The following is a 19,089-nucleotide window of genomic DNA, read 5'->3' as shown; positions in this document are numbered from 1 at the left end:
AGTCCCCAGATAACTCTGAGAGTGTACTGTAGACCTATACAAATGTAAGCAAACAGGGGGTCCATTTGGTTACATTTGTATATATATACACTCTTGGAGTAACAAGCATGCAGGTCAATTAAGGCCCCCAGTGTTGCAATGTAGGCTACATGAAGTGTGAATGTGAAAGTTTTTCTCTTCATTTTTTTTGGTCCCATTTTGGGACAATTCTGAATGACATCAAATTTATTTTAGTTTGAATTGGTTTTTTTTTAATCGACATCAGCTCAACAAAGTGATTCATGGTTCCTTCGTTTCCATTAAAAAGCCTCAGTATTCATTTAACTCTAAATTAAATCATGTTTTAGGCTACACATATCTCTGAGTTCAAGGAGGGTTTACTGGGCACCCATCAGGCTGTCAGAGTCTGATTATGGGCTATCAGGGATGTTTGGTTCCTCAGTAAAAAACAACAACAACAACAACTGTGTTTTGTTTAACCATATTATACCAAAGAGGGTTTTTTTCTGTCAAGTTTCCAACAAAAAGGCTTTAGCCTACTTGAGAAAATAAAGCCAACACAAACAATCATGCATTCCCAGCTAAATAACTCTAAATATAGGCCTGTATAAACATGTACATGCACTAAAACTAAATTCATTACTGCGCTAAAAGACTAAAAATAAGTCGTTAAAGTAGCAGCCCGAGAAGTCGTTAATATGGTGCCGGTTGCGTTTATTATTTTTTTGCTCAGCTGAGCCTCGCTGGAAAGTGGAAACTATATAATACCTACACACTAAAACTACAAAACAATTCACTGGGAGTGTAAAAATTCGAATAATAATAATAATGTAACAGTAGCTATATTAATAGGAAATTTAGGAATAGCTTAATAATATCCTATTTGAAAAAAACGTAAATTTAAATCACACAAATAAAACATTTGAACCGTTGTCAATTTTAAAAATCTATTATACCGCCTAGCTCTCTGACTGACTTCACAAAGGCTAATTTTGTAAGGGTTTGTTCGCTTTGCCTGTCATCTCACATTCACAACAACAACAACACCACCACGCACACATGCGTTTGATATCGCCTTGCGTCGTGATCGCCCAAAGAAACCTACCGTTACTGTAGAGGAGCTGGAGTCTATAATGGATGCCATTGTTTGTCTTTTCCCCCGAAGTTTCCTGTGAAAATTGAACCCAACACACACACATAAGCAACAACGGTCACTGCGAGCACACACAGTCACCTCCAGGGACTTTTAAAACTTAATTTATGCCCCCCGTATAGTATAGTATATAGGCTACGGCGGTGTAGCATGCCGAAAGAAAGGGCAAGGCGACCACGCACCGTCGTATACAGTGCATGGCTTTCTGAGACAGTTATAGCCTATATTTCATTCATATTAAATAGGCTATATATATATATATATATATATATATATATATATATATATATATATATATATATAGTATGTGTATAATGCACAGACAGTCAATTTTGCACTTTCATGAATCCCTGTAACATTTTAAATCTGTTAAAGCAAGTTGATCAGTTGATCAGAACAAAATCGCATGCAGTCATTGAGAAAAAGAAAAGAAACAGTGGGATTATATAGACTGTTTGTACAGAATTTATGTCAGTGCCTCTCAGTTAAATAGGCTATACTGTAATTCCAAATTTGTATACCGAGGGGGGAAAAAACTCCAGAAATAGCCTATACTTTCAAAATAGGCTTATTATGCACAACCTTATGCACAAACAGCTTTAGGCGGCGCAAAAACACACATTAGGCAGGCTGTACTGCAGTATATAGCTATTGCAGGCCATAACATGCCCTCACTGACAACATTTTGTGTGTAATACCTTTGTGGAATTAATCTCGCGTTGAAAAGTCTATATTTGTATAACAGAACGGGGGGATTTGAGCTGCCGATTCGAGGGTCAAAGTTATGAATAATAAATAGGCCAATAATGTAGGCTATGTGCCATATTGGATAACAGCAAAACGCTATTTATGAGAAGAACATTCGTCAAGAGCTGTTATAAAAACAGGCGTATACAGCACTAAAGCAGTCAAATTGAACTTGAACTTCAACTTATAGCAGGCCATGGCCTAATGTTTTAAAATAGTGTAGCCTAATACATTAATAAATAAATAAAAATCCCACGAGGAAACTAAATTGTACACGCGGTGTGCAGCCGGTGCAATTATGGTCAATTAAAACCGTCCGTGCACGCACGATAGCGGTGGATTATTATATTATTATTTATTATTATTAACCTATAAAAACTCACCTTTTCTTTCTCGACAAAATCCACATAGGTGGTTCTCTCTATTTCCACGGGCTGTCCCTGTCTGTCGTACAGAGCCAGCACGAAGTGGAAGAAGTTGGACTTCCGAAGGTTGGAGGGCGGCTGCTTCTCGAAGTGTGCCCGAGCGAGACCCACTCCACTGCGGACACAAGCACACGCATGGTCGGAGACAAAATGAGTTAAAAAAAAAAAAAACCCACAAAATATAAAATTCCACTAATAATAGCATAGGCTATATAGGACCTATTCGAAATAAATAAACATAATCTACACTGCCGAAATAGATTGTCAGTTTTAAGATAAAGCACATAATATAGCCTATAGAACGCACTTCACTTCGTTCACCTAACCAGGCCATATAGTCAGACTATATGGCCTATTAAGATTAAAAAGGGGGAAATGTCACGTTATATAGAAGACCAGCAATATTACATTTTACAAATTTAACCCGATAACAAGTTCATAATGTAGTAGCCAGGCCTATCAATAGCGTGAAGGATACGGTTAATTAGGCCTATAACGTGCGGGACATTTTCAGTTTTTACACCAACTCGGTCACCTTCAAATTCGATGCCCTTTTCCCCATTATGGAATTATGGAATTGTAGATTATGTGGCTATTTAAAGAGTCCATTCAAAGTATAGCCCAAAGACCCAGTTAAACCTCATGCACGCTTTATGGCGACGGTGACGAAATTAGCCAATCAAAGTGTATATGAGCGAAGTTATTCCTCCCAATAGTGAATTAATTAGGCACAAAAATCGACGCCCGGAACACACTTTTCGAACCTTGAATTGAAAAGAGTGCATGGAAAAAATTAAAACCCCAAAAGCATTTAAAAAGGGGGGTTGGGTCTTGTGCTATATACATGATGCGGGCTATTATTCCACAATAATGACAAACCGCTTTTAATCAAAACGTGTCAAGGTTGTTGAGCCAGACATGAAATAACTTCTCTAGTGCGGTTCGTTCATCCCCAAGCACAGACAGTCACACACAGCTATACGTGTATAGATCCTCTGGGAACAGCATTGATGCCCCCAGTGAGACAGACAAGACGCGCTCCGTCTCCTAATAATACCCAGAAGGAGCGTCTCATGTCTCCGTCTCTGTCGCCCAGATCAGATCAGATTCAGATCGGCTCCTCTCTCCTCTCTCTCTCTCTCTACGCCCCGGATCGACTCCCCCGGAGAGTCAGCGGCTCAGCGCTGCGGCGGAAAGCCGCCTCGGGCTCACCTCTGGGCGGCTGTGTTGGCGTCCAGCACCCCGGCGCCCTGCATCCATGTCCGAACTGCGTTCATCCCGGCCACCATGGGCTCTTCTTTCATACTACTCCCACTCCGGTGTATGCTCTCCTGGATGCCAAACATCAAAACAGCACCTTCTCTCTCTCGTCGTCACTATCTCTCTCTCTCTCTCTTCCTCTCTCTCTCTCCACCCCTCTCCCTCTCTCTACCTCTCTCCTCTTCTTTTTTCTGCTGCCTCCCCTCCTCTCCTCTCCTCTCCTCTCTTCTTCTTTGCGTTTGATCGCGCTGTCACAGAAGCGAGAATCGATGTGGCGCGGAGCAAAGTGGCGTCGTGGTCTATTTCACTTCGTGTTTAGTTTTTGTTGCGCTGCTCCTCTCACACAAAAAGTAAACAAAAACATGCGACATGTGTGGAAGGAAGACGGATGGGGGGGGAGCTGTCAGCATCCAGGGTTATAGCTGCCTGCTGCACCACATGTCAACAAATAGGAGAAGAGAGAAAAAAGAGAGAGAAACAACAGCAACTATACGGAGGGGGAACGATGCGAAAGCGATAAGAAGGGGGAAGCTCAGGATGAGAGGCTCAGAGTTTGCGACAGTCCCCCGGATCAAGGTGCAAGAAAGAAACCCGGCAAAACGTCAGTTTTTTGGGGGAACAAACAGTCCGCAGCCAGCGAGAGAGAAAAATCAAAGAGATCCTAAACACGTTTTCCCTATTCCCTTTCCTTCCTTCCTCCCTCCTCCTCCTCCTCCTCCTTCTTCGTTCCCTTGTTTTTTTTTTCCTTTCTTTTCTTTATTGACTAAAGTCTTTTCCTCGGTTCGGATGAATGGAAATCACAGTCCCGGCGTGTATCGGCAGATGATGCGCTCCCGCAACTCGGGGGTGATTTGCGCTCTTTGCTTCCCCTGAGGAATCACTTTGGAGAGGAGCGTCTCTGGGATTCCTGACGGGAGCGGGGTAGGGGAGAGGGGGCGTGGCCTGTGGACGAGGGGGCGTGGCGGACCGGGCGACGGGGACACGCCCCCTACAACACACAACACTGGTGGACAATCAGCTGTCCACTGAACCCTAACTAACCCCGCCCCCCGTTCCTTTACTGCATGTGTCCCGCCCAGGCCACTTAGCCAGAAGCTGTGCACTGTGTGTGTGTGTGTGTGTGTGTGTGTGTGTGTGTGACTGTGTGTGTGTGTGTGTGTGTGTGTGTGCGTGTGTGCGTGTGTGTGTGTGTGTGTGTGTACAGCCTATACAGTGACTGTCAATTCGATCCGTTTCTGCTGATCAATTAAGCAACACAGGTGAGGACACATGTTTGATGCTCAAAATAACCGCCTGTCTCTTTGGCTCCACTGACTCTGACTCTCTCAGGCTTTTATATAAGCCTGTACAGTAGCTTGAAGATCAGCTTTTCGGCAAGCGACACGTACCGTAGGCGCACTGAGCTAAACTAGGCTTCAGACTTGGGTGCATGGGAGATATGGAGATCTGCCTGGGACTGATGTTGTGTCACTTTAGCCTATCGGTATTTGCTTTGTGGTAATTTGAGCTGCAGCTGACAGACTACATCTGTCTACAACAAAACAGACCAAAAACACAGAATCCCTCCTTTTCTTGAGAATTAATTATAGGGAATTAGAATATAGCCCCTGGGCTCACTGATTATTCTATTGACTTTATTGGGAGAATCACAAAAAACTATATAAACATGATGTTAATAGTTTAACAGCAAGGCCTATTTGTGAGAGATACTGGTATGAACATTACATTCATATTAGAACATCATTTAATATTGATGGGATCTCTTCTCAACAGCACTATTAGCTCATCCTTAGTTACAATCAATAAACTATAATGCATCTCTTTGTCTATATAAAATAGGAAACATTGTCTGTTTTTCTCCTTAAATCTTATCTTGTAACTTTTGGGGGAACATAAACTGTTGTTGTGTGTAAAGTTGTATATTATTGACCAAGGCAGATCAAGAGAGAGAAAAAACAAACAAACATGAATTGTGCAAAAATCCTGGCAGCACTTTGTAGATTCCTGTTAAAAATCTGTTGAACACATGCAGTCTCCGACACTGGTGTTGAACATTCTTCAGACATACTGTATGTCAGGGTTAAAGCAAGTAATGTGTAATTGTAAAAAAGTTAAATAAAATAAAGCAAATTAAAGCTTGCTCAAACATAGAAACAAGTACACAATGTGCACAGTCTGCCTGTTCACATAGCCATGGAATCTAATAAGTACGGTATCTAGTACCGTATAAGCATACTGATGCCTATATTTACATCTATTTAATGGTTCACAGTTTATGCTAACCTGGTGGGTCCAATTGCAGAAAGGCCAGGCCAGACATTAAGTATACTGCTACTGGTGACAGACTGGCACTGTACATGATACGTATTTATTTATATTAACTAATGTTTCATACAGTACTATCACTGGCCAGGTCAGGTTTGATTTGAAGTCTTCTCTTTCTATTTATCTGATCTTTATTATTTTTTTAACCATACCACTTATTTTCTATCTCTACGATACTCTTACCTGGCTGTATCTGTGTCTCATCAGTGTCTACTGTGGTGCAGCAATGACATCTACATTTCAATAAAGACATGTTTATCTATCTATCTATCTATCTATCTATCTTGGTCAGCAGCTCCGTTTGAGGTATGCATGTTCAGTCCATGTGTGTATTGGGTCGTCATTTGATTATTTTAATGAAAAATAATTCAATACTTTGTCCAGTTTGGCAGGAATGTCTTAATATAAAGTAATTTGAGCAGTATTTGTATACCGTTTCCTCCGAATTGCACAGTTCTGATTTTCATTAAAGCTTCGGCGCAGCGGGATGTTATAACAAATGCAGAGTTCGATAGGCTAAGTGTCAAGGTTAGACACCAAACCCAATCATCCCATCATAGCGGCTTATTTATGTTTATTTAAATAGCTGTTTATTTATGTCCCCTGCTGGGGGAAGAGAAATGTGAGGAGTCCGACATGTGATGACACGATACAACAGATAGTGACAACAACGTGAGACAAAATCTCTCTCTCTCACACACACACACACACACACACACACACACACACACACACACACACACACACACACACACACACACACACACACACACACACACACACACACACACACACACACACACACACACACACACACACAGTCCATTTTTAATCAATAGTATGATTTAAACTAACACTGAGGATTTTACATACAGCAGACAGACAGACACTGTGGCACAAATGCACAGACAGACAGACAGACAGACAGACAGACAGACAGACAGACAGACAGACAGACAGACAGACAGACAGACAGACAGACAGACAGACGTTAGGGACCATCCTTCAGCACATTTATTTGATGGTGGGCAGCCCTCTCTCACCATGAACTGTGTGCCTCGGACGGCATGCAGAGCACGGGGTTGAGGCCCCGCGGGATGGCTTGTATTTATATGGGCCAGCAGCAGCAACACGGCCTGTTAGCCCAAATATCACTATCACCCCGTATCCAAAAACAGAGCTGTCAGTTGATCCATGCAGCCATGTTAATACCCCCCGATTAACGAACTCCATGACGCCCGGCCAGACAACAAGGTTTGCAAAATATCTCTGTCCATAATTACACGCGGTCGAAAGGCCTCGGCTAATACGAGGGCGAGGACGACACGCAGTACTAATCCACACTGTTGAGTCAGAGTGTACTAATGTAACCAAATGGACCCGTGATTGTTGGTTACATACATTAACACAAGAGGGTTTTACTAAGCAGAGAAAGAGAGATTGCACGCATTAGGGACACATATCAGTATCGGCCAATATTTGCCGCTATCGGTCAATTTCGATATCGGCAAATAAAACTGACATCGACCGATGGCAGTAGCCGATATTCATCTGTTGTTGATAAGCATACATTTTGCATTGGCTATGTTGGTGTGTTGGTTATCTGTAGTCTACCAAGCTGTAGATTCTGAACATGCATTTCTTGTATTGAAGATGCACTCGTTTCCCTGGCACAAAAGGGGGAAATAAAAGCAACTAAAACTAAATAGGCATAAACATATATCAAAATCAGTATCGGCTATCAGCTAAATTGTTATTTTAAACATCAGTATCGGCCAAGAATGTCCATATCGGTGCCTCCCTAGCACACGTGTGTGTGTTTGTACTGGAGCTGAGGGGACTTTGAGTGTCTGTTGAGTGTCCACGGCTATGCCTATAGATACCAAACATATGGGAATGTTATTAAAGATCTTGGTGTGCAATATACCACGACTGGACACTTTGAATTAATTGTGACGTGGAAAAGGCTAGTTGGAGACATTAACACCCGTCTCCTGTACAACCGCCAGATGTTCTCGTAAATCAAGAGGTTGGGCTGATGATAATAATGGCCTGATTGAATTGAAGACTCATAAAATGACTTGCTGTAAAAAATCTGGCATATGCCTATGAGAATGAGCCTTCTGTCTAACAATATGTTCTGTAGGATACATAAAAGGGGGCCGCACTATTATGTTTTAAAACAATTCAAAACTGTAATTATATTAGAGAAGCTAATACCAACCACTCTCTATTTTGGACATGCTATTATGAGGCGAATATGGTCATACACTGTCCAAAAATAGCAGATCTGGCTCACAATGCAATGCATGTGATGCGATGTGAGTTGTTTTAAACTATTATGTTAGTTAGACAACTAGCTTATATAGGGCTTTAAGTGGTACCTAAATAGCATACACTAAATATAGTATAGTACAGAAATAAGATAATGTAAGTAACGGTATCTGTATTATCACAATTATTGTTGTGATAAGCAAGCAAGTAGGCCTATTTTTGTTCAAGCTGGTAGGCTAATGAACTGATAAATCTGTTGGTGACAAATTAATGAATTGTAATGACGGTACAGTAGCTTGTGGTCACTGATACTGACTTTCCTCTCTCTGTGCATGCATGTGTAGGCTATATTAAGCCATGGTCTTACACAGTCTTCTCCTTGTGTACTCCAGAAGCCTTCATTCTCGCGCTATTCAGTGCAATACTGCCATCTAGTGAGTTAAATCAGACACTGCCTGGTCAAACAGATGAACGCACCATGAAAGTTCTACGCTGCGCACAAGCAAAACACTTCAACTATTAAAGCAGAAGAAAAGTGTCGTCCGTCGTGTGAATCTCGTGCTAAAGTTGAGATATTTTACTAAACAGACGTTTGCTGCCACAACTTTCAAACTACAAGACACAATTAGGTGAGTACATAAGCAACGCCACAACAAATGCTGTATTATCTGGGCCATAGGCTAGCCATAGCGTTTCAGGAGTGAGAACTCCTAAAAGCCAAGGCGAAACAAACAAACCGATCAAGTTATTTCTCTTACTCTCACACTCACCTTGCTCAATATGCTAGGTTGGGATGGCTCAGGGTAGAGGCCTAGAGGGCAGAGTTGCAAGTTGCATGTGCAACGGGCCTGGTCATGGGATTAGTGCCCAAACAAACTTCCCATGCATGATGTAGCCTACACCGACCGCAGGTGTTTTGTTTTAAAAAACAACTACTTCAATAACAGGCACGATTACAGCATGCCTGGTTGGGCACTATAGAGGCCCGTATCATGCGCATGCATAAAGTGAATGGCAAATCGAGTGTCAAAGTGACAGGCAAAGTGAGTTTAACATTGTTTAATGTCGTTTAATGCAATTAGATATAACTTTTCTGTGTGGATGTATGGGCTGTCGAGGCCAGAAAGTAGCTTTTTGCTACTCAGTAGGCGTTCCTGCATAACTTCCTGGTTTGATGATGTCACGCGCATACCCTCTATAGGGAAATCTGGGGACCATTACCATATTTTTGGAAAGACTGGGTACTGGCCAGGCTACTGCCCCAGGGGAAGAGTGGGCACCAGGGAAAACTGGGCACTAGGGAAATGTGGGCCCGTTGCCGTTGGGGCGCATGGAGAAGAGTGGGCACTAGGGAAATGTGGGCCCGTTGCCGTTGGGGCGCATGGAGAAGAGTGGGCACTAGGGAAATGTGGGCCCGTTGCCGTTGGGGCGCATGGAGAAGAGTGGGCACTAGGGAAATGTGGGCCCGTTGGGGTTGAGAAGACTAGGCACTAGGCAGGTCAATCTGGGCAGTGGCACCAGGATGACTGGGCACCTGGAAAACTGTAATGCATTATGCTCAACAAATTACAAAAACAAAATATGATAATATAACTGTTAATGTATGCATTTAGCGACTTACAATAAGCAAGAGCGTTATTACATAAAATGCATAGAAATAGTCATCTAGGATCATAAGTAAACTTCTGACATAAGAAGTACGAGCGTCATGTTAATTTGCTGCTGAGAGCAGCTTTTGAATGCTGCTCTCAGGGCAGCTCAGATGCTAGTATACTGTACTTACACGGTACCAATGTTAGTTTGCTGCTCTTAGGGCAGCCTAAATGCTATACATACAAGTTTACAACCATGTTACCGCAGGCCTATAATTTGTTTTTACCTCACCCTACCTCTTCTTCTTTTCATTACAGGGAAGTGAGTAGCGAGTTCACCACAATCTCCTGAACAGCATTGTCATGCTTAATGTTTTGTTCGTCATATAACAGCACCGCACACCAAAATTAGGCGATTTACAAACTCATAAATGCACCTTTTATGTTGCATTGCCATGCGTTGTGAGCTTGTAGATCTGCTTTTTTTGGCACACAACACTGGTGTACCGCAAAGTACAAATCATAATTTACAGAACTAGTAACCTATTGTTCTGGTCTGGATTTTTTTTATGTCTGTATGTTTGCATGGGATTTTCTGACATGGAATTTTGACCAAATAACTTTGTGTCCAATTGGCAGGAAATGTCAATGGAACTGTACTTTACGTACTACACTACACCGCAACATGACTGTACCTTACTGTGCTACACGGTGCCACTACAGTTGGTCAAAATGGAACATTTAATTCCCAGTCTACTTCATAAACTTCCCATCATAACAGAAAAAGGGAAGAATGCGAACTCAAGTTTCCAATGCTGTAGCCTACATTTTAAATTCATACACTAATGTAGGCCTAATTTTATTCATATACATTATATTAGTAGTTCTATAGTTTTGCTTCTTATTGCTTGCTCTCCGGATACACCACTTGGACATATATGGGCTGCAGGATGTTTTGGGTAATGGAACATAGTTAGTGAATGACAAACTCCATTCTAAACAAATTATTGAATTCATAATATTTTATTTCAGTCTTCATTCAATAATAACAGAGGTGAGGTTAGGTCATGTGTATAAAAATATACATACACTATACATACATAGTATGTACATAAATTAGGCAGAAAACAAAATCTGCAGTCTGAAACAGGTGTAGGCTGAAGCTACAGCTTATAGCCTGTATAATGTGTGATAAATATGAAAAAGCTACTCCTGTGGAAGGGTTATCGTATATTCATTTACTATAATAACAATTTAATATAGGTATGGTTTTGCCCCCTCAATTCGTAATTAACGTTCCAATTTTGGGGCTCTGGCTTGTGGACTATAGAACCGGGCCGGTTCAACCCTGGTAGAATAGGGGCCACAGTAATTATTCTTTATGGGACTACAGACTGTATTCTCCCTGTGGATACAAGAGGCACTGTCTTACAGTGTATATTAGAGTATTACTGTTGGTTAACTTGGGGCATGCATTCTGGTGGAGATTTGTGCTCCACTCCCTGTAACTACACCTAAGATTCCATGCACGGACAAAAGAAGCTGTCTTTTTGCGTAATTTCCTGGTTTTCCAGATTCCCGGAAAAGCTTGCCCCAGCAGCATTCTGCCGTGTGGGTGGAGCTTCATTTCTGTCCACCAGCTGTCTTAAAAACCCGGAAATGAAGCAAAAGACAGCTTCCTTTGGCCGCGCATGGGAGTTCAAGTGTGCCCAGGCTGACTGTGTGCGCAATAATTATGGATGTTTTAATATTGGACTCATACAAACAATAGGCAAAAATAACTCGGAAAGAATAAATAAGAAATAAATAGGTGAATGGAGAGTAGTAAATGTATAAAAGTGTTGGAAATCTATCGAGAGATTTGTCCTCTGTTTCGTCGATCTTTCCTCTTGTGCTTCCGCTTTTCACGCCCTTGCCTATAATCTCACACACGCACGCACACACACACACACACACACACACACACACACACACACACACACACACACACACACACACACACACACACACACACACAGAAACACACCCTATAGCACGTTATCATTATTTGCATATTGTTCAAGTACTGTTTGAACCATATAAGAACATGAGTATATTATGAGTACTTGGATTTACATGATTAATGGCAGTGGTGTAAAGTACATTTACTTAAGTACTGTACTTAAGTACAGTTTTGAGGTATTGAGTATGTATTGAGTATTAAAAATTCCCAATACCTTTACTTCTACTCCACTACATCTCGGAGGCAAATATTGTACTTTTAATCCACTACATTTATTTGAAACGTACTAGTTACTTTGTACATTTTGATTGTTATTACAAAACATAGCATTACCCACTTCAGCCTTATGGATTTAGAGTGGAACATTTGAAAATAGCCGATCTACAATCCGATCCTTGAAATGAGACATTCTGCATAATACTTTCTTCTACTTTTGGTACTTTATGTTACATTTTGATACAAATACTTTTATACTGTCACTCAAGTAAATTTTTAATTCCGAACTTTTACTTGTTTTTCTATATTGCAGTATTGATACTTTTAAGCACTTTTTCCACCACTGATTAATTAATGGTATACTAAAAATAATCCAGCATGGAATTCATAATGCAGTTTTTCACCAGCAGAGGGCACCAACCTGTAGTGGCTCCATTCGCTCCACTGTGAGTTGCACAGAGCATCCTGAGCTCGAACGCACACGGTGGTCCTTCGCTTGACTTTCACCTGATGTATATCCGTCAATAACGTGGTCTTAGAAATGAAAAAGAGACAATAATATAATATTCCATTTCAATATATTCATTACAGTGTACAGCAGTCAGTGGTTCTCAACCTTTTCTGGATCAGAGCCCACTTGAAAATCTCAGAAGCCAAGTGGTATGGTTAGGTTCAGATGTGTGGGCCGCGTGCATGTTCAGAGCATGTCGTGATCAATTCATTGATTGTGTTCTGTCTAACTTAATAATAATATTAATACATTTAATTGTATTGAACATCCACATGGGAATCCCAGAGTGCTACATGGTTAAACACATAATCAATCATATGTAGTCCATTGGGTATAGCCGGAATGCTTGCCTTAAAACACACAATTTCAACACAGGGGTCGGGGGTCGGGGGAACCCCAGGGGTCCTTGAGGGACTTCCAGGGGGTCCCCAGCTAAAGGACAGTTTGGAACCAAATGGACCCTTATGGGTCTGTAACTCTGAAAGTGTACAAATGGAACCAAATGCACCCTAGACTTAAATTAACATTGTTTTTACAATATAAATGGGGGGCCCAGAGATAGAAATTCCATTAAATGGGGGGGGTCCATGTCAAACTGGGGGTCCTTGAAATTAAACGGGTTGAGAATCACTGCTAGAGCCGTAAAAAACTCTTATGGGGGTCCCTGGCATATCTCTTCAAAAAGGGGGTGTGCGGGCTAATTAGTGTCAATTTGGGTGTCCTTGACATGAAAAAGGTTTTCAGACTCACCATAGTAGGTTGCGTGCATGGATTGGTACAGTCTTTACAGGCTCGCCTGACCTCCGCCACCTGGAAGCTGAGGGGGAAGTAAGAGTAGGGTCTGTTCCACGAGTCGGGGTAAGCCCACTCTATCGTTGTGTGGTTGACTCGACTGATCGTCACTCTGCCAGGTTTCACTGCACGAGAGACACAGAAACCACAGAAACCACACAGAAACCACAGAAACCACACAGAAACCACAGAAACCACACAGAAACCACAGAAACCACACAGAGAGAGAGAGAGAGTCAAAGGTGACTTGTAGCTTTCATTACTGTAGATACGAATATGCAGTGGTGGAAAAAGTACTCCCATTTTTACTTAATTATACTGCAATATTAGAAATACTCTTGTTACAAGAATAAAGTCTGGAATTCAAAATGTATCGGTACTTGAGTAAAAGTGCAAAAGAATTGGCATCAAAGTGTACTTAAAGTACCAAAAGTAGAAAGTACTCAGAATGTCAGAAATTTCTAGTTTTCAAATGTATACAAATATTTAGAAACTACAAGCTCATAATGCGTCGCAATGTGAGCTGTGCGTCGCAATGTGAGCTGTGCCAATCAGGCATTTGAACTTCACGACAACATCATAGGACATACGACCACTGAAACCCTCTGTACTTACTCATTTTCAACATTGAACTATCTCATTAATATACCTTAGAGTTGTTGTGTGGAAATAATAAAAAAAAAATCCATCCCTATTGTTTAGCCTTGAACTGGAGGTCTAGAACTTGGGGTCATGTGATCAGTGACATCACATCGGTGTACTCTGCACTGCAAGATAAAGTTCTAGTCTAAACAGAAGGGGGGGGGGAGGACTTCTTTATTATTTCCACAAAACAAGTTATATTTATGATGAAAAGGAGTGGTATTCTGATTAATTGACTGCAGTTCCCTAGTAGTCCGGCAGATGGGGTGGAGGGGTGGGAAATTTGGTACATTTTTATTGGCCTAAAATATTGTCTATATATAATACATTGATTATTTGATTCATGAATCCACTTGCTGACCGGCTGATGGTATTGGGCAATTTTGTTATAGGGGTTTCTTGTGACCTTACCATTAACATCCTATGGCAGGCAAAAATGTCAAACTTTCCTTTTGCTTTAAGTAGCATATGACATGTCAAACTAGGGGTTTTTCATGATTCCTTGGGCTAAAAACATGACGTCATGACAAATGTGATGAGATCAGCACAAAATGTGATGAGGTCAGCACAAGTGGCTATGGCTGTTTTTAGCCCAAGGAGTGTATTGCAAACAATGTCATGTGACAAAATGACAAAATTAAGTGCTTAGATCGCTATTTTGTGTTTGTGTATGTGTATGTTTGCCCCCAGAATCGGACACTAGAGTTCATTTGGTTAAATGGTTGGACAATGAAAATGCCATCTTTAAACCAAACCATCGTTCACATCTCACCTATCCCAGACAGGTAGAAGTTCTGAAAGTATTCCTCCACCAGGAAAAGGCTACTGGTGACATAGACGCTGAGAGAGATGCGCCGCGTCTCCTCTGCGTAGGGACAGTGCTGTTTGTCCAGGCAGGACAGACGGTGTCCGCTGCTGTCCAGTGAACAGACGATGTCCCCTGCCGGTGAGGAGCACGTCCACCGCAGCCCACTGGGATCCACAGAGCACTGCGTATGGTCATCATAGCCACTACGTACACAACAGGATGGCATTTATTTGGTTTATAGATACTGTTTCAAAACAACACCTGAATATGCTGCTGAACATTGTACATATCATGTATATATCTGTATATTATGCACAGTATACTGTATGTAGGCCTTTATTTGATAGTACAGTAAGCTGACAGGAAATGAGGGGAGAGAGATTGAGAGTGACACGTAGCAATGGTTGTCGGGATCGGGAGTCGAACCCGCGTCACGCTGTCAGGCTGGGTTAGCAGCCTAGGTGCCCGGGCCGCTAGGCCGGCCCAAGCCATATATCTTTATTTGTTCTATTTAACCCTTTTCTATCTCTTTCCCTTTGCTCCCATTCTACCTCTCTCTCTCTCTCTCTCTCTCTCTCTCTCTCTCTTCTCACAGTCACAGAATACTACAAAACATTAGATAAGATAAAACATTTATGATTTGATAAACAATAAAGTTATCAACACTTTTCCAGCTAATATTTCTTTAAAGACTGCTTGTCTGAGTCTCCCAAAGCTCTTTATACAAGTGATTACTTTTATTTCAATATGAGTATGGAGAAGCATTTGTCTAAATGATGAGCATTGAATACATCACATCTTCACTTCCTTTGCTTACCGTCCAGCTCTGACAAAGGTGACTTTCCCTGAGCGAAATGGATCCCATAGCCACGAGCAGTGGAACTCTCCATTGTAATTCTGTGCAGAGCAGTCTAAGTAGTCTGTTGGTAAATAATGATATACATGCATATACTATTATATACACAAACAGATAGTAGACATTGTAAAAGTATAGATGTACATATGTACATGAATACAGTGTACAGGTATACTGTACATATGCCAAACATGGATGAATAGTATACTAGCTATATCAAACACAAAGAAATCATACACAATCATACTTTTAAAGATTTCTTTCTTTCTTTCTTTTTCTTTGCTTTTCTGCCATTATTGATAGTTTCAAGTGGAGATTGACAGGAAAGAGGGTGAGAGAGAAGTGGAGAGACATGCAGCAAAGGTCGTCATGAACGGGACTCGAACACGCAACACGCTGTCAAACATACTTGTTTGAAACATATTCATCTTTTTTGCTGCATGAATGTATATTATTTTGATTGGTAAATTTGGCCAATGTATTAATCCATTATTTTCTGTATATTATTATGGACTTTTTTTGGATATCTTTATACTGTATAAGGGAGAGCTGTTCAGGATAGCACTAGTAGATAGGCAATCCTATTAGGAAAGACATAATTGTAAACTGTATAATGTATATTCTATCCCAGGGAAGGTGCAACTTGTATTTATTTAGCTTATACATCACCACATTTGATTCACCTACTTATATTACAACTACTAGGCTGCTACTTTTATCTTTTTTATTATTTTATTACCTTTTTATTTACATATGGACGGTATGCTGCTACCACCACAGCCAGTCTGCCAGTCTTGCTAACATGGTCCATACCTCCTTGGCCAGTCTTCTCCTGTAGAATCTTCCTCTGGTGGAGTTCTCCATCCTCTTGGATCAGCACCACGGTGTGGTTGAGCAGGGACCCGTCCTTGCCGTGGCAGGTGTAGTTGCCTCCGCCCTGGCTCTCCTCCAGCCGCACGACGTACGAGTTCCCCCTGGTGGGTCCTTCTTCCTCCACCCCCCCGTCCTTCATCCAGGAGATGTTGTCGACATCGTCTTCATCACCGGTGTGGGTCAAGCAGGTCAGCGGCAGCTGGCCGGAGGAGCCGGTCACCTCCACGACGACAACTAAAAGAGCAAGTACCTTTTTGTTTTTGAGCTGCAGTTAAACTGGATTTATCGGATGTTTTCTACATGAGATACATGTCTATTGTCGTCAGTGCCTTACCCCTTATCCCTAAACCTTTTTTTTACAAAAAAAAGAAAAAGAAAAAACATTTTATTGTTCAACTAGCCGAGCTGGTACTGTAGATAGGTTATTTGAACTATTCAAAAATGTAAAAAAAAAAGGTAAGGCAATGATGAAAATAGGGCCCTTATAGAGACCAAACCTACCGTTCGGCAGTAGAGTCCATTGATTCCTTGGGTTTTGAACATGGACTTGTTGTAGAAGTGCGCAAAAGATGCTGAACACACACAATCTCATCTGAACAAAGGACAGAGATGGTAGTTAATTAAATACACTATAAACCTTTGAACAAATCTGGACTCAAGTTGAATTCACATTATCCAAGACACCAAATCCAGTTCCTGAAACATTAGGCTTACTTCATTACCATAACATTATAAAGTAGTAATAAAAACGTCTAACTATTGAATTAATACAGTAGCTACCTTGATTGGCGCTGGTGGCCACCACCATTAGAATGCTACAGTACATTTGCATGTGCTTTTATACACGCTGCTGACATTTGAGTCGAGGAAATTTCCCCATTCAAAAGAGTAACTTCACTTTCCATGGAGAGGAATACCAGAGATGATAACGTCACTCTCTCACTTCCTGTCTGTTTTGTCTGTTGGGAAAGTGAGTTTTAGGTTTAAGTTAAGGTGGCCCATTCATTGTGTGATCTGCTTTCACTGAGTGGGTTGAATTCTCATTCATGCCTGTTGTTTTCATAGGGAAGTTTAAGAATGCAGCGTTGTTGTCCAGTGGTGGAAGAAGTAAAAGTAATTGTTACTTTTACTTCTTCCACCACTGGACAACAACGCTGCATTCTTAAACTTCCCTATGCCAGATACCAGAGTATTGTGCATTTATTTTACTAGACCTGTACGTGACCGTCGGTCACCGGCCTACTTGGGAACGATATAATACCCATTGTCGCGCCCGTTTTAACTATCTGTCTGTGTCCCACATGGACTGTGTCTGCCTGTGTGAAGAGTGCAATGTCTGCCTGTGTGTGAGAGTGCAAACTGACTGTGAAAAGTGGACTGGTTAAGACAAGTAATCAGTTGGCAGGTGTGGGGTTGCCATGGCAATCAATTGGCTGAGGCAGAGGCATATAATGACACGCCCCTGATCTAAATCTGATACATAGGCCTACTCTCTCTCTAGGTCGTCCTCAGACGAACCCTCCATCGTCGATTCCAGTCATCCCGGTTCGGGCAGATTAAACACTGCTTCAAAATGAGATAAGGTAGACAGTTAATCCCTAGCTGGCACAAAATGAGTAAATGAGACAGCTCTCTTCTCAGGTGAGCTAAGAGCAAAACTACAAAAGTAAGGAAACAAGTTTATGTTCTGTTTTCTGAATTATTAAACATGAAAACACATGACAATATAGCCTCCCTTCATCCCCCCCCCACAAGGCTCCAGAAAAACAAAAGGACCAAAACCTAAATAACAACTCGGCTAAATTCATTCTTAGCTGAGTGCTACCCACCCCTACCGAACCTAGCTGTTACAGCAGTTTGCAGTATGTTCCCAGGCTCCACCACCATAAACCATAACCCTAAAGGCAGAACCAGGAACATAGGAATGACCACACAGAGAAGTGGAGAGTCCTTTGAAAATATTGAAAATATTTCGCCTATAATGACATGCTATCAAAAGGGACACCAGGTTGAAACATTAACATTTTACATTTGAGTTAAATGCAGCATGCAGACAAAAAAGAACGAGGGAGTGAGTGTTAAATACACAATTATAGTGTTGGCAAGAAAGAACGCATCAAACTAATTGGCAAAGAAAATGCCAATAATCTATTTGTAAGCAGAAGGGTGATTAAAGTGCAAGTGCAACTCTGGTGCTCTGTTACAGAGGAAGTATAAAGGTTCGTCAGAGCGGGTGTTAAGATGACTCTAGGTCCCATGGCATCCTATACGTATTTTTGGTTTTAGCTACTCTCGAAATTGGCATTCAAAAGCAGAAGAGAGACTTCTAGACTAACCTCTAGTAAGATGCCCTTTAGTGTTGTTTGTATTACTTCCCTGTTTGTTTCTATGGTCTCTCTCACGTGAGAGAGAAAAATAGAGCGAATATATGTTTGGAGTGTTCTATCTCACTCTTCCCCTTTCAGTTGCTATGAATTATTTTTCTGCATTTAATCTGACAAGAGAATAGCATGTTTGTAGTGTGCATATATGGCCACTAGATGTCAGTAGATTACAGGAGGGTGAGGCAGTTCTCCTGTTCCCACTTTCACTTTTCTTGGAACTGTACAAGAA

At 41.4% G+C, this 19,089-nt stretch overlaps 2 protein-coding genes across 3 annotated transcripts in view; both read right to left on the bottom strand.

The window, feature by feature from the left end:
- Nucleotides 1-4,453, bottom strand: part of ebf1a (EBF transcription factor 1a) — a gene marked incomplete at its 3' end in the record, with an annotated part of 96,974 nt that extends 92,521 nt beyond the window's left edge. For both annotated transcript variants that reach the window (XM_083786479.1, XM_083786480.1), the window contains exons 1-3: nucleotides 3,538-4,453; nucleotides 2,284-2,440; nucleotides 1,106-1,169 (exon numbers count right to left, since the gene is read on the bottom strand). In XM_083786479.1, coding sequence (XP_083642605.1) covers nucleotides 1,106-1,169; nucleotides 2,284-2,440; nucleotides 3,538-3,671 — 355 coding nt within the window. In that variant the 5' untranslated portion in view covers nucleotides 3,672-4,453. The remainder of the gene's footprint in view (nucleotides 1-1,105; nucleotides 1,170-2,283; nucleotides 2,441-3,537) is intronic.
- On the bottom strand, nucleotides 4,383-17,284 carry il12ba (interleukin 12Ba; the record flags this gene model as incomplete). Its single annotated transcript, XM_083786332.1, has 7 exons — nucleotides 4,383-4,492; nucleotides 12,399-12,528; nucleotides 13,256-13,422; nucleotides 14,712-14,950; nucleotides 15,565-15,667; nucleotides 16,417-16,710; nucleotides 17,257-17,284. The coding sequence occupies 7 exons, from the start codon at nucleotides 17,282-17,284 to the stop codon at nucleotides 4,383-4,385; spliced, it is 1,071 nt and encodes a 356-aa protein (XP_083642458.1).
- Nucleotides 17,285-19,089: the final 1,805 nt, after the last annotated feature.

The sequence above is a fragment of the Protomyctophum parallelum genome, assembly GCF_964188405.1.
Source record: "Protomyctophum parallelum genome assembly, chromosome: 16".
In the NCBI taxonomy this organism is placed as follows: domain Eukaryota; kingdom Metazoa; phylum Chordata; class Actinopteri; order Myctophiformes; family Myctophidae; genus Protomyctophum; species Protomyctophum parallelum.
The sequence above is the reverse complement of the archived record's forward strand: the minus strand, read 5'-3'. Positions and strand labels throughout refer to the sequence as shown.